Genomic DNA, 13884 nt, shown 5'->3' with positions numbered 1-13884 from the left:
TATAATTCTTTCATGCAAATGAAGGATTGCTGACAAGGTTAATAGTAATCTGTTAGTTCCAATATGCAAACAAGGGGGATGAAAATTACAAGGGGGAGGTAAAGTCTCTGTGTGTCCACACCACAGCTGTTATTACAGGATATTTATGATTTTAGCCTTGAGCTGAATTTAGCAACAAGGTATAGCAACTTAATAGCAGTCCTGAGAACTGGGACTCAAGATACTCATTGGCCCCACTTCCTTAATAGCCTCCTGACTCAAAGTGACTCTCTTAGTAATACTTTATTTCTCCACTATCAGCGCATAAGAACTGAAGCAGCGGTCAGTTGTCCTATATGACATTTGATGAATGTCCCAGAACCCCAGCTATACAAGCTGGTCATTGTCAGCTTGTCAGAATATGATGATCCTTCCCTTTCATATCAAATGCTCACTATGAGTCATGGTATTAAGTTGGCATCTTAATATCTTTAAGCTGGGAGAGACCTTAGAACTGTGTTTTAATTTTCATGGAGATGTTATTTTATAGCAAAGGAGAATGTGCCTCGCCCTAGAAGCCCATGGGCATAAGTCAAACAGGAACTCAAATTTTATCTTTATGAGTTGGGTTTTATTATTATCCATTTTTGCAGATTAGAAACAGAGACAGAAACAAGTAAATAGGTTGACAAAATGTGGCTATATAAATGTTTCTGTAACTGAACTCAAGGCCTTGGCCATTTGGGGTGCTCAGCCATTCTCTAGTCAATTACATGTTGATTTGTTCTTTGCTCTTGGCTACAGTTATCAGGTTGGTTCCTGTCCAGTTCATCCTGTTTACTGCTGGCCTGCAAAACACTGTGCTACATTTTAACATTTAGCAAGAATAGCATTTAGTTAAGAATGGCCCATACTATGAGACCCTTGTCCTATCTAATATTTCTAATCAACATCTCTCTGGCTCTAGAGCCAGAAATCTCAACCACAACTGAATACTGTATCCTTGCAGCTTTCACAGTGCTAATAACTATACTCCCAATACATTGTTGTAAATGCTGCTTTACTAATGGCATTGTACTTCCTTATTGCTTAACACTGAATCACAGAAATACATCAGGGTAGCCTTAGTCTTTCCCCAATTAGTAGTTACTGGTGAGTAAAACAAGCCTATAATGCAATTGCTATTTACATAAATATTTGAATGAAGTAAATAATGACACTGAATTTTTCTCATTTTGGAGAGAAATTTTGGAGAAATTTCTTAAATATTCGTAGATTTAAAAAAAAAACTTGTTAAAACTGGCCTCGGTTATGTCCATACTTCCAGGGATATTCTCTGGGCAACATTGTTCTTTTATGACTATTTCTAACATCTTGTTCATTTTTACTCTTCTCAGTACTCTGTGATCTTTCCTTACTTATTTTTCCACCTCTTGGCTTTTCTTTATGTTTCTCTAATGAAACAAAATGATGAAAAAGAAAGCCAGGTTTGTGTGAGGAGCAGTAAGAGAAGAAAAACTGAACAGTAATATTTTTTGTAGAGTGCATATCTTCCAGGTGTACCTCCATCTGTCTAGTCCATCCATTAATTAGGACCCTTTTAAAGAAAAGGAGACAGGGGAACAGTCACACGGATATTGGGCAGCATTTCCTGGTTGACTCTTAAAACCAAGACGAGTTTTCGATTTTCTCTCAGGTACTGCTGGATTTCTCTAGAAAATATTTTACACCAAGAGAGACTTGAAAAGAGAAGAGAACGAGAGAGTCAATGCAGCAGGGCGTTAGTGCCCTGCAAAGATTCAAGCAAGAAGCCCACCCAAGCCTCAAGCCTTAGCCCTAAACCCAGACAAGTCACGTAACAAAATTATTTGCAAGAAGGCATGGGTTAGGCAGGCGGCAATCCAGCTCTGAAGTCCGGCTCTCTTTCATATGCAGTCTCCTTTACAACGTATTCATTTTGTACATCATGAATTTCAAAGTTAGAATAGAAATTATAATAAAAGAAATGATACATGATGAGAGACTAATGGTACTGAATCTAAATAAACTAAACAGATGGGAGAAACATAGTGCTTGTAAAGAATTGTAAACTTTGAAGGGATGAAAGATCTACTTAGAACTCTGACGAAGAAAATGAAAATGAGGGGCGAGGATTTAAATCAACTACAAGTGGAAGAAGAGGGAGGGGAGCATATTCCAAGGAAACAAAGAATTTTTAAAGGGTCAAATCAAATAACTAAATATTTTAATTAGAAACAATGATATCACTTTAAATATTGCTTTAAAATATCGTAAGGATATAAGATAAAGGGGAAAATGCTATAAACTCTAAGAAAGTGAATATTTTAAACACAAGAGCACATCAAAATGATGGAGGGCAAGAAAAAAGAGAAAATAGAACTCATGTTAATAGTAATGTGATAGATGAACAAAACCAAGAAAATCTAAATTTGATATATTTTTATCTCATGAATATTTTATGAGAAATTGCTAAGCCCAAAGTGTTGTGCTAAGTGAACTGTCGGACCTAAGCATATGTTTAAGTTAATATTAATGCTTTCAAGTAGCTTGTACAATTGCTGAAAAGTCAATATATAAACATCAATCATACAATAAGGTTGTATATAAATACAAACTATTTGTGTTATAAATGTGTAATTAACAGGTGGATAAACCTCTAACAGTCCTACTTATCCATGACCTGCTGCTCCTATTTTCTTTATCTCAGAGTATCTGCTACCCTTCGCCCCATTTTGAGGCCTGAAAAATATGTGTCCTCTCAGATGCCCGTTATTCCTAAGTGCTCATCAGTCAGTCGGTGTTGTTTTACCTCTTATGCTCATGTTACCCACCCCCACCCCCCGCAATCTGCTTCCCCATCTTCATTCCAGCTGGCATTACCTTCTTGAGACTGACTTTATTTCTTTCCCTTATAGATGATTTTCACACTCTTCCCGCAAAGTCTCCAGCCAGAGTACTATTTTTAAAATACCAGCTTGGTCCTATCCCCCTGCTCAAACTTATTCAGGGGACCCCTTTTGCATTCAGGGAGAAATATTTAAACCAAACGTGTATACACGGATGGATCTTTAAGATTTTGCCATTTAATTGTCCTAACAACCCTCCCCAAAACCCCCAATACCTCTCTGCCCCATTCACATCTTCCACACTAGCAGTATTTCTCTATTTGCAGCCCTAGAATACCCATGACTAGTGCCTCTGCCCTCGCAGATGCTGCATCCTCTCATGCCCTCTCCTCTTGGCAAAGGCAACTCAGGCTGTTACGTGCACTGAGGAGCATCCTCCGTGTTCTCATTGCATCGTGGGTACATTGGCCTTCGTTAGAGTGCATATTCCATTTTATTTTATTTTTTTGCTTCCCATCTAAAGAACATGGAACATATTATTTAATTTGTTTCTCCAGCACCAAGCACGGTGCCTGTCACGTGATAGATAGTTGATAACTCTGCTGAATAGATGAACTGATGATCTTTCATAACAGAAGGATGTGGAGAATAAAGCCAGATTTTGTAGGAAGGATAGGATGCAGGAGAGAGAAGGTAATAAAAGAAAAGAACTTCTAAAAGAGTGAAAAGAGTTACTAAGGGACAGACAAGAATGCTAGCATAACAGAAGGGTGTCTCTTCCACAAGCTTTACTTTTCCTTCCATAATATATTTTTATACTTAACTTGGTAACAATAATTAATGTGCATGTCTACTATAAGCCTCATAACAACCATTAGAAATAGTACTATCAGCCCGATTTTACAGATGAGCAGAGACTCGAAGAGGTTAAGAAAAATTTGCCCGAAGTCACACAGTCTGTGAAGGGAGCAGGAAGATTTAAACACAAGTCTGTCTGACTCCCAACGCCCATATGACATTACTCCTTTAGTGGTATTTACATCAGACCTTTAAAATCTTGAACATGGGTCGCCTTACTCTACCGTTCTTGTGTTTGCTATTACAAAAGTGTGTACTGAGATGAGTCCTCTCTGCCTAGATTGCACAGCAACCACGACTCGTAACTGACCAATAGCGTAAGCAAGAAATAAACTTTGCTTAAACTTGAGATTTTGGGAGTTTTGCCTTGGTGCAGCCTCAATTGCTTTTTTATCTAGCATATTCTGAAAAACTCCCCAGACGATTCTGTTGTGCTACCCTGGCTCATTTCCTCATCAGCAAAAGGAGCGGGACCCTTAAAAGAGTTTTAAATGTATCTATGTGGATCAGCTTCTCCAAATTTACTTCAGGCACTTGCTTCAGATTGCAGTCTCTGGATGTGAAGCCCAGGATGCTGCTCACTTAACAGACTCCTAATGCGTCTGAAGCAGTTAATCCATGGACTGCATTTTGATCAGACTCTAAAGCGTAATCAGGTTGGAGAACTACCTGATCCCTGAGTCTATTTCTAGGTCTACTGTGTGCATGGGGAGTAAAGACAGTGTGTCTCCATTGCTAACTAGTTGCAGAGGTTAAATGAAAAGGAGTTAAAAATATCCCAGTAGTTGGCATAATGCAGCCACCAATTGCCTTTCCCACATTTCCATTTGGGCTAAAAATGAACAAGAAATGCTAGTTAATTTTTCTTGACTTTGTAGTTTAACCCCTCCTTTCTCTCCATCTTCCAAGATGAGGATATTTCAAGGCATTTCAAGCTTTGCATTGTACATGGATTAGGTGTTGAGAAATCATTGCAGCATTAGGGTTAGGTCGGTATATCACAAACCATGCAAAGCTCTTTAGAGACTCTGTCAAATAATAATAGTGTTTTTCTTGTAGCATACGGATTTAGAATGCATGCATTTTCTCCTTTCTTAATTTCTTCGTATTCTCTTTAGAAAATCAATTGTAATGAGTGAGGCCTGTGAGATTGGTCCTACTTTCTCACACTGTGCTGAGAGATCATGTCTACATATATATTAATTCAGCAGCCAAATTTCTTCCTAATATCACTCACTATGTCATTAAAAATGGGGGAAAGAGTGAAAAAACTATATTTTAAACCCTAATTTCTATTTCAATTCCATCTGGAGCTATAATTTAAAACAGAACCAAAGTGATTTTTAAGTATAATCAACCAAGATAATTTGACAGTCAGAAGTTGGTCGGCGGGGGCTGGGGAGCGGGTAGCTGTTATCCAAATTGCCTAGTCAGAGCTTGATTTACCTTTCCCACCTGTGCAGAAAGTGCCCTGGCTGCGTGTAGCTGAGGTGGTTAGGATGAAATATGACTATGATATAGTCCAATGGGGCCTAAGGAAGTGGGAGACGGTCAACTATGGGAAATTAGTGTATCCAGCTAAAAGTTTTAGTTCCAATTCTAGTTTATTGACAAGAGAGATGTGAGCTCCAGAAAAAATGTAAAGACATTCACTCACTGGGGTGAGGGTCAAGATATCTGGTACCAGACAAGTAGGAAATAAAACAGAAAAGAGAACGAGGCAAAGCGAAGAGGTTCCTATGCTAACAAACCTTATGCCTAGGGTAATGACTGATTGTTTCATATTGGGATCCAGATACATGAATAAAAGCAATGGTAGAAACAACACAGAAGAGAAACATTCAGTCATTCATTAAATATTACTGAACACTCACTACACATAGGGCACTGTTTTAAGTGCTGGGAATAGGGCAGTAAGTAAAATGAGGTAGCTCTCAGGGAGTTTATGTTTGGATTGAATCCCAACTCTACCACATACTAACAATGTGATAATTGATCCTTAGAGCAACATGAAATTTTGGTGGAGACTAAGTAACACTGAAATTCATGTGCAACACCAACGATTGTATCTGGCATGTAGTAAGAATCCATTCTCTTCCTTAATCATAAATCAGAAGAAAAGATTTGTTTTACGTGACAAACATCTTCTCTTTTTAAATAAGCTTTCTACCTTTGAAAGCTATGATCAAGAGTCTAGATGAAGGTTATACAATTAAATGTCCCACCCACACCCAAACTCCCTTTTCCACTCTAAATACAAAGTAAGTAACTATTTCTGTAATCAGAATGGGTCAGAAACGCAAACAAGTGGAGTGAAGGTGAGAAACTATGGCCTCAAGTGCCCCACACCATTCTGGCATCAGAGTCCAGTTCGATGTCGTAAGTTAAAGGCTGGAGAGTGGCTTTGTATTTACCTGGCAGGACAGGACCTCAGGCTTCCAGGATAAGGCAGATTTGGGGCTGGAAGCTAGGAACTGGCTGGAGGCAATTGTAGAACTTCTAGATGAAGAATAATGAATGCAGAAAGAAGAAACACACACACACAAAGACAAAAAGACCACTGCCACCCAGGATAAATCTGAAAATTAAATTTCAAATTACAGTAAGACAATTAAGTTTCTTGCCCATCCTCTTATCCTTCTGGTATCCCTATGATTCAGATGTTGGCACTTTTGGAGATGTACCAAAAGTCTTATATCTCCTCATTTTTTCTTTTTTGAATTCATGTTTCTTCTTTCTGTTCTGGTTGAATGTTAATTTCTTTCTTATGATCCAAATTGTTGATTTGAATCCCGGCTTCCTCCTCTTTACTGTTGGTTCCCTTTGGATTTTTCTTTATTACACTTAGTGTAACCTTCATTTCTTCCCTTATGCTTTTGCTATATGCAATGAGCTCTGTAAGCATCCTGGTCACTAGTGTTTTGAACTCTGCATCTGGTAGGTTGGCTATCTTCATTTCATTTACTTCTTCCTCTGGTGTTTTATTCTGCTCTTTCATTTGGGCCATATTTCTTTGTCTCCTCAATTTGGCAGCCTCTCTGTGTTTGTTCTGAGTATTAGGTAGAGCTGCTCTGACTCCATATCTTAGCACATCTGTCAAGTTGTATGGGGTGGAGCCTTAGGTATTCTTCAGAGTGGGGCAACCTGCCTCATGGCTTTGTGGATCTGTGTAGGAGGAGGGGTTGAGAGGGGACAGTGTTTCTGCCTCGCTTCTGGGGGATTGCCTGGCACTTGTCCCATTTCCAGTCACTTCATCTACTTCCCATATGTGACTGGTGCCCTTCCAACTGTTGTCTGGTAGTGAATCCCAGAGTGGGCGGGTTTGTGTATATTCTAAGCCCTGTAAACAGATCCTCCTGAGAAACTGGCAGTACCTTTTGCTGCTTTAACCCCCACTGTTTTTTACAGGCTGGAAATTATGGGACTTTATCTTCCTGGAGCTGGAGACCTAGGCTCTGTGGTCTGGCCTGGGGCTGCTATTGCTTGCTCCTAAAGTATCCCTCCAGATTTTTATCATCCATATGTGAATGTAGACTGCCTGTTCTGCTGCGGCCGCACCTCCTCTCCACACCACACAGCATCCTTTACACCACAACTGTGTCTCCACCCGTTTTACCCACCTAGATGAATATGGCTTCCTTAAATCCTTGGTGGTTGGACTTCCATACAGTTCAATTTTCTGGCAGTTCTTGGTGTTTTTTGTTTTGAAGTTAGTTGTAATTCTTCTTTTGGTTGCACTAAGGGGCAAAGTGTGTCTACCTACTCCTCTGTCCTTACCAGAAGTCTTGGGAGTTTTTTCATTACTGCTTCAATTTCACTAGGTTAACCTGCTATTCAGATTCTCTGATTCTTCCTGATTTCATTGTGTAAGATTGTATGTTTCTAGGAATTTATTCATTTCATCCAGGTTGTCCAGTTTGTTGGCATATAGTTGTTCATAATATTTTCTTGTCATCTTTTGTATTTCTTTGACTCAGCTCTTATTTCTCCTCTTTCATTTTTGATTTTATTTATTTGGGTTTCTCTTTTTTTTTTTCCTTGATGAATCCGGTTAAAGGTTTGCCTGTCTTGGATTCATTGATCTTTTGTATTATTTTTTAAGACTCTATTTTGTTTATTTCTTCTCTGATCTTTATTATTTCTTCCTTCTACACACTTTGGGCTTTGTTTGTTGTTTCTTTTCAAGTTCGTTTAAGTGTAAGGTTACATTGTTTGTTTGAGGGTTTTTTTTTGTTGTTGTTTTTCAAGAAAGGACTGTAATGCTATGAATTTTCCTCTTAGGATTACTTTCCTTGTGACCCACAGATTTTGGATTGTTGTGTTCTCATTTTCATTTTTTTCCAGTTATCTTTTGATTTCTTCCTTAATCTTTTTATTGACATATTCATTGTTTAATAATATGTTATTTAGCTTTGAGATTTTTTTGGTGTCCTAACATGTGATCTATCCTAGAAAATATTCCATGTGCACTTGAAAAGTAAGTTTATTTGGGTGAAATGCTCTGTAGATATCAACTAAATCCATTTGATTAGTGTGTTGTTTAAGGCTGTTGTCTTCTTGTTGATTTTCTGTCTGGAAGATCTATCCATTAAAGTCAATGGGGTGTTAAAATCCCTATGGCTGTATTTCTGTTGATTTCTCAAGATTTGCTTTACATATTTAGGTGCTCCTATGTTAGGTGCATAAATATTTACTAGGGCTATTGCCTCTTGTTGTATCTTACTATTGTCTTGAATTTAAAGTCTATTTTGTGAGATATAAGTATTGCTACCCTAGATTTTATTTTCCTTTCCATCCTTTTGCTTTTAGTCTGAGTGTATCTTTTGATCTGAGGTGGATCTCTTGGAGGCAGCATATATATGGGTCCTGTTTTCTTATCCATTCAGTGACCCTATGTCTTTTGAATGGAGCATATAAGCCATTTGCATTTAAGGTGATCATTGATAGATACGTATTTACTGACATTTTATTTTTAGATCCATTTTCTCTCTTTCTTTTTTTTTTCTTTTTTTTCTTCCTCTTAGAGCAAGCCTTTTAACATTTGTTGTGGTACTTGTTTGGTGTTAACAAATTCCTTTAGCTTTTTCTTATCTAGGAAGCTCTTTATTTCTCCTTCAATTTTAAATGATAGTCTTGCTGGATAAATTAGCCTTGGTTGTAGGTCCTTGCTTTTCATCACTTTGAATATTTCATGCCTCTCCCTTCTGGCCTGAAATGTTTCTGTTGAAAAATCAGATGACAGTCTAACTAGATCTCCCTTGTAGGTGACTACCTGATTTTCTCTTGCAGTTTTTAGAATTTTCTCCTTGTCTTTAAGCTTTGCCATTTTAATTATTATGTGTCTTGGTGCAGGTCTTTTGGTCCAACTTATTTGATACTTTCTGTGCTTCTTGAACTTGTGTGTCTTTTTCCTTTACAGGCTAGGGTGTTATTTCTTCAAATAGGTTCCCAATCCCTTGCTCACTCTCTTCTCGTTCTGGTATTCCTATGATGAGAATGTTATTACACTTCATGTTGTCCCAAAAGTTTCTTAAGCTTTCCTCATTTCTTAAATTATTTTTTTCTTTTTGGTGCTCTGCTTGGGTGTTCTTGTCTACCTTGTCTTCCAAATCACTGATTTGATCCTCAGCTTCATCTTACCTACTGTTTATTCCTTCTAGTGTATTTATTTTAGATATTGCATTCTTTATTTCTGACTGGGACTTTTTTATTGTTCCTATGTCTTTTATTATACTCTTGAGTAACTTTATAATCATTACTCTAAACCCTATATCTGGTAAATTACTTGCCTCCATTTCATTTAGTTCTGGAGAACTAAATGAATGTATTAAATGTTGGCTCTTGAGACCCCTAAGAACCAACAGTTTACTGCTCAAATCAATCAAATCAAGAGAATTCTGGAGAATTCTCTTGTTCTTTGATTTGGGGCTGTTTCTTTGTCTCTCATTTTGGCTACTTATTTGTATTTGTTTCTATGTGTTATATAGATCTGCACAGAAGCTGATGCAGACCTATGTCAGAAGCTGTGTGTGACTGGCCCTGGGCAAACTATTTGGAGCTATCAGAAATCCACAGCTTGTTGCTCCCTCTCTTGGGCCTGGGTGTGTGCAGGAAAAACCAGGCTGTGCACCAAGGCTGGTTTTACCAGCATGGCCTGTGGTTGGGTCAGCTAAAGTCTCAGACATCCTAGATCCACCCTTGCCTGAAGGCATTTTGTGAGGCTCTGTCTCTGAAATAGCCTCCAGCTGTACTCTTCAGCAGCCAGGCTTAAGCTTCACTGGGTGGGGTGAGGTGGATTTCTGTGGATGGAGCTATTGCTTCCCCCCCAGGTTGTTACTGCAAGTAGGCGAGTGGTCTGCCCAAGAAATATGACTTCTATGGTATGAGAAATGACTCAGCACAGGGATCCTGGCAGCTGTTTTTTCAGTTCTTTCCCCAGAGCCACCCACTCCATATTCTCTTCATACATATCTAGTCCACAGCTGCCACCTATGGGAGCCCAGCCAGCCCTCTCGTGTTTCCTCCATACTTCCTTCCAGTCTCTTTGTGGTGAAGTTGTTTCTTCCATCTGTCCGTGGTTATAAAGCTTCTCTTTAGCTACTGTTCCAGTTGGTTATTCAGGATGATTTTTCTTTAACTTAGTTGTAATTCCATTTTGGTTCTGGGAGGAGGTTAGTGTAGCTTCCACTTACTCCTCCGCCATCTTAGATCTCAACAGTAAAAATTTCTTAACAGTGCCCATAAACAGATACCTACAGTTTTATACCTAGCAAAGCAGAAGATTCTAAGTGCTTCAGTCCTGTCAAATCTCCATGTCTCCCAAGGAGGTCACTTGTCTTTCTGAAAAAGCAGAAGGTTCTTCACCTCCAGGTTCACATCACTTAGGAGCTAATTCAGTCTCGACCATGCCACATAGGTTAGCCTTGTCTTTGTTTGAAACAAAGTACAGTAAAATTTGTCTCTAGGTTGATTTCTACCTTTTAGTAGAAGGAAAGGAAGGCATGCGTGTGTGGGTCCCAAACAACCAGGCACCAAGGGATGCAATTAAAAATCAGATGGGTCCTGCCCTAGAGGAAAGGCAGTAACTTGGCCATTTCTGCACTCCAGAAGACTGGGAGTGCATTTCAACAGCCAAATAAAGTTGGGAACTAGCCTATATATACACTGATATAGGCACAGAAAGTGATTATATGCTCTTACCTGTTTTGAAGGAAATATGAAGGAAACTTAACAAATGAGGGGTTTTTTTTATGTTTTTGGTTTTTTGTATGTATTAAATGTTGGCTCTTGAGACCCCTAAGAACCAACAGTTTACTGCTCAAATCAAAGTGCAGAGGTCTCAGAGTTTCTTATTTTTTATCGTTACATGAGGACATGGTTTTAGATTATTAGATTTATGATATTAGATTATTGATTTTAGAGAGAGGGGAAGGGTGGGAGAGAAAGAGGGAAACATCAGTGTAAGAGAGAAACATCGATCAGTTGCCTCCCTCAAGCACCCTGACTGGGGACTGAACCCACAACCCAGGTATGTGCCCTGACCAGGAATCAAACCTTTGACCTTTCAGTTTATGGAATGGTGCCCCAACCAACCAAACCACACAAGCTAAGGCTCATAGTGTCTTCTTACTTCCTCTGTGACATGGCTCCATTCTGCAAATGTGGTTGTGATTTGAATGATCATTTCCCATCCTCATTATTTCACCTTATGATTTGCTCTTTCCAGGAAGCAAAATGTGCCTACACACTCTTTGTTGTTGCCACATTTTGGCTTACAGAAGTTTTGCCTCTGTCCGTAACAGCTTTGCTCCCTGGACTAACATTCCCATTGTTTGGGATCATGGAAACTTCAAAGGTAAGTTGTGTTGCAAATGTTTGTCATGATTAGATTCCTTGTTTTGTGCTGATATTTTCATTAAGAAAAGTTATATTCAAAGGGAGCAATAATCCTGTTAATAATGCTTCCACTTAATTCTTCCAAACTTCCAGTTGTTTCTCTTCTGTAGAATTCTGCACATGTATCTGGGTACCTTCATTTGGACAAGAACAAAACACAGGCTGTAGCTTCTTGAGTTATGCATATCAGTAGGAGAAATGTGTCCAATTTTCCCAGATTGACATCTAAACCTGGTGCATCTTTCCCAACAAAAGGGCAAATTCTTTTATATCCTGCATATAAACATTTTGTGTATAGCAGAAATCAGTCTCATATAGTGTGGGAAAATAATTTTTGTTTGTATTAAGAAAAAGTTGCCATGTTTTCTTTCCCAGATACCTGCCATTTAAAAAGATAAAGCAAAATTAACCTTCACATATATTTCTATTTTGTTTTTGCTGACAGGAGTTTATTCATGTTGACAGGTCTTCTTACCTTTACACAATCTAAGAGTACCCATTTGAAGAAAGTGAATTGTTTCCCATTCAAACCATGAAATGGATTAAACCAGAATATATTATCTCCACACAGTCTGTAGCTAACCCAGCACACAACTGCCTAAACCACAGCCAAAACATTCTCAGGAAAAATGTTGAGTTCAAGATGCTAGTCTATGCAATCTATTACCTTTAGAATTCTTTCTTCTGCGAGTGTTCAATCTTACTATCATGGAGCTCATCTGTTTTATAAAGTAGGTGGAGATTTTCTTTTTAATTAACCCATGGTGTGTGTGTGTGTGTGTGTGTGTGTGTGTGTGTCCCAGGCCATGGGAGAAGCTATTATTCCTTTCCTTATTTTCATGTTACCTCTCCATTTTGGAGTCCTTTTTTAAAAAAAAAAAACTTATTTTTTTTTTTTGCCTTTCCGGTTCTTCCTTCTCCTCTTTTCTTATTGCCTTTCCTCCTTGGCACATTGATTTAGAAGAATGTAGTCAAGGCTGTACTTTAGTTCCTTTCACCCCCAGACTGAAGCTTTGCTGTCCCACAAATCCAGGAGCTATAAACATTTTTCAAATGTTCCAACATGCTACATGGCTATCAATAAAGGAACTATAAGGGGCTGGCAACTCCTGAAAAAATAAGGTGTCAAATTAAAAGCCTTGCTGGCTTGTGTGGGCCCACTGTCAGATAGTTAAGTTTAATGGTCACATATTTGTCTCTTATGACTTAATAATAATCCAACTGACTAAATTAACATTTTACAAGAGGCCTAGATAGAAGCAAGATTAACTGGAACCATGGAGCATTTCTATAGCAAGCAGGCTGAAGGGAGACAGCAGGAAAAGTGTAGCTCGGCCAGCCTGGCTTTGGAAACTGCGAAAGAAATAGCTCTGACTCTTTTCAGGAGGCATCAGATCCAAGAGATGCAGCAAAATTCTAAGCACTGATGACAGTTCCATTACTCAAGCTGCTGATAGCTGTCTGAGAGTCCTTTACTCTCAAGGTGTCTGAGAGTCCTTTACTCCCAGGCTAATTTAATAGTTGCAGAATCTTAGACTTGGAAGGGAATTTTTCTGTGTTATTCTACTCTGGCCAAGGATTCCCCTCCACAATGTCTCTTAGAGATGAGATCACTCAGAGAGTGCTTAAAAGCATTGTCTGTGTAGGCCTAGTTTACCTCACCAGAAAATGCATGCCATTTTCACATCATTTTAATACTTAAGTGACTCAACTATATTGAGCCCAAGTCTGAAACTCAGTCACTTTGACTCTAAACTTTTCTCTGACAACAAAGATTCTACAACTTAAACTTCATCTTTCTTTCACATGATAGTGTTGCTTAGGTTTGAAAGTAAATGTGATCTCTTCAAGTCTTCCCATCTCCAGCCTTTATGGTTTCTAGACCTCAATTCCCTTTCTTGACCCCACCACGCCCACCTCCATCATCACCACTGTCTTCTTTCTTGTGGTGAAACTACTTCTGGTTTGTTTGATACGGATTTAATAGTTAATAAATACAATGTCTTTCACATACTAAGCATTCAATATATGTTAGCCAATTTTAGTATTATTATTTGTACACCATCAAAAGGGAATAGATCACTCTAGAAATATTTTTGCTTTTTTCCTTGCCAAAATAAGATATTATTTTGAAAGTCACTTGAAAGACACTAAGACTCAATGGACATAGATTCCAAATTCTTATTCTGTCCAACCCCCTCCAATGGTCTCTGTCATGCCAAAATCGCTTTCTTTGGTAATTCCTATTTTTAGCTTCCTGGAGAAAGGATTTTTTCCCATAAGC

The 13884-nt window shown here is 38.5% G+C and overlaps 1 protein-coding gene across 1 annotated transcript in view; it reads left to right on the top strand.

The window, feature by feature from the left end:
• SLC13A1 (solute carrier family 13 member 1) overlaps window positions 1-13884 on the top strand; it is a 91418-nt gene that overhangs the window by 3067 nt on the left and 74467 nt on the right. The window contains exon 2 of the mRNA XM_054564554.1: window positions 11431-11559. Coding sequence (XP_054420529.1) covers window positions 11431-11559 — 129 coding nt within the window. The remainder of the gene's footprint in view (window positions 1-11430; window positions 11560-13884) is intronic.

The sequence above is a fragment of the Pteronotus mesoamericanus genome, unplaced genomic scaffold, assembly GCF_021234165.1.
Source record: "Pteronotus mesoamericanus isolate MK-2021 breed Mesoamerican mustached bat unplaced genomic scaffold, CSHL_Meso_final scaffold_85, whole genome shotgun sequence".
NCBI classification, from domain to species: Eukaryota; Metazoa; Chordata; class Mammalia; order Chiroptera; family Mormoopidae; genus Pteronotus; species Pteronotus mesoamericanus.
Note: the sequence above shows the minus strand (reverse complement) of the source record. Positions and strands in the feature narration are given on the sequence as shown.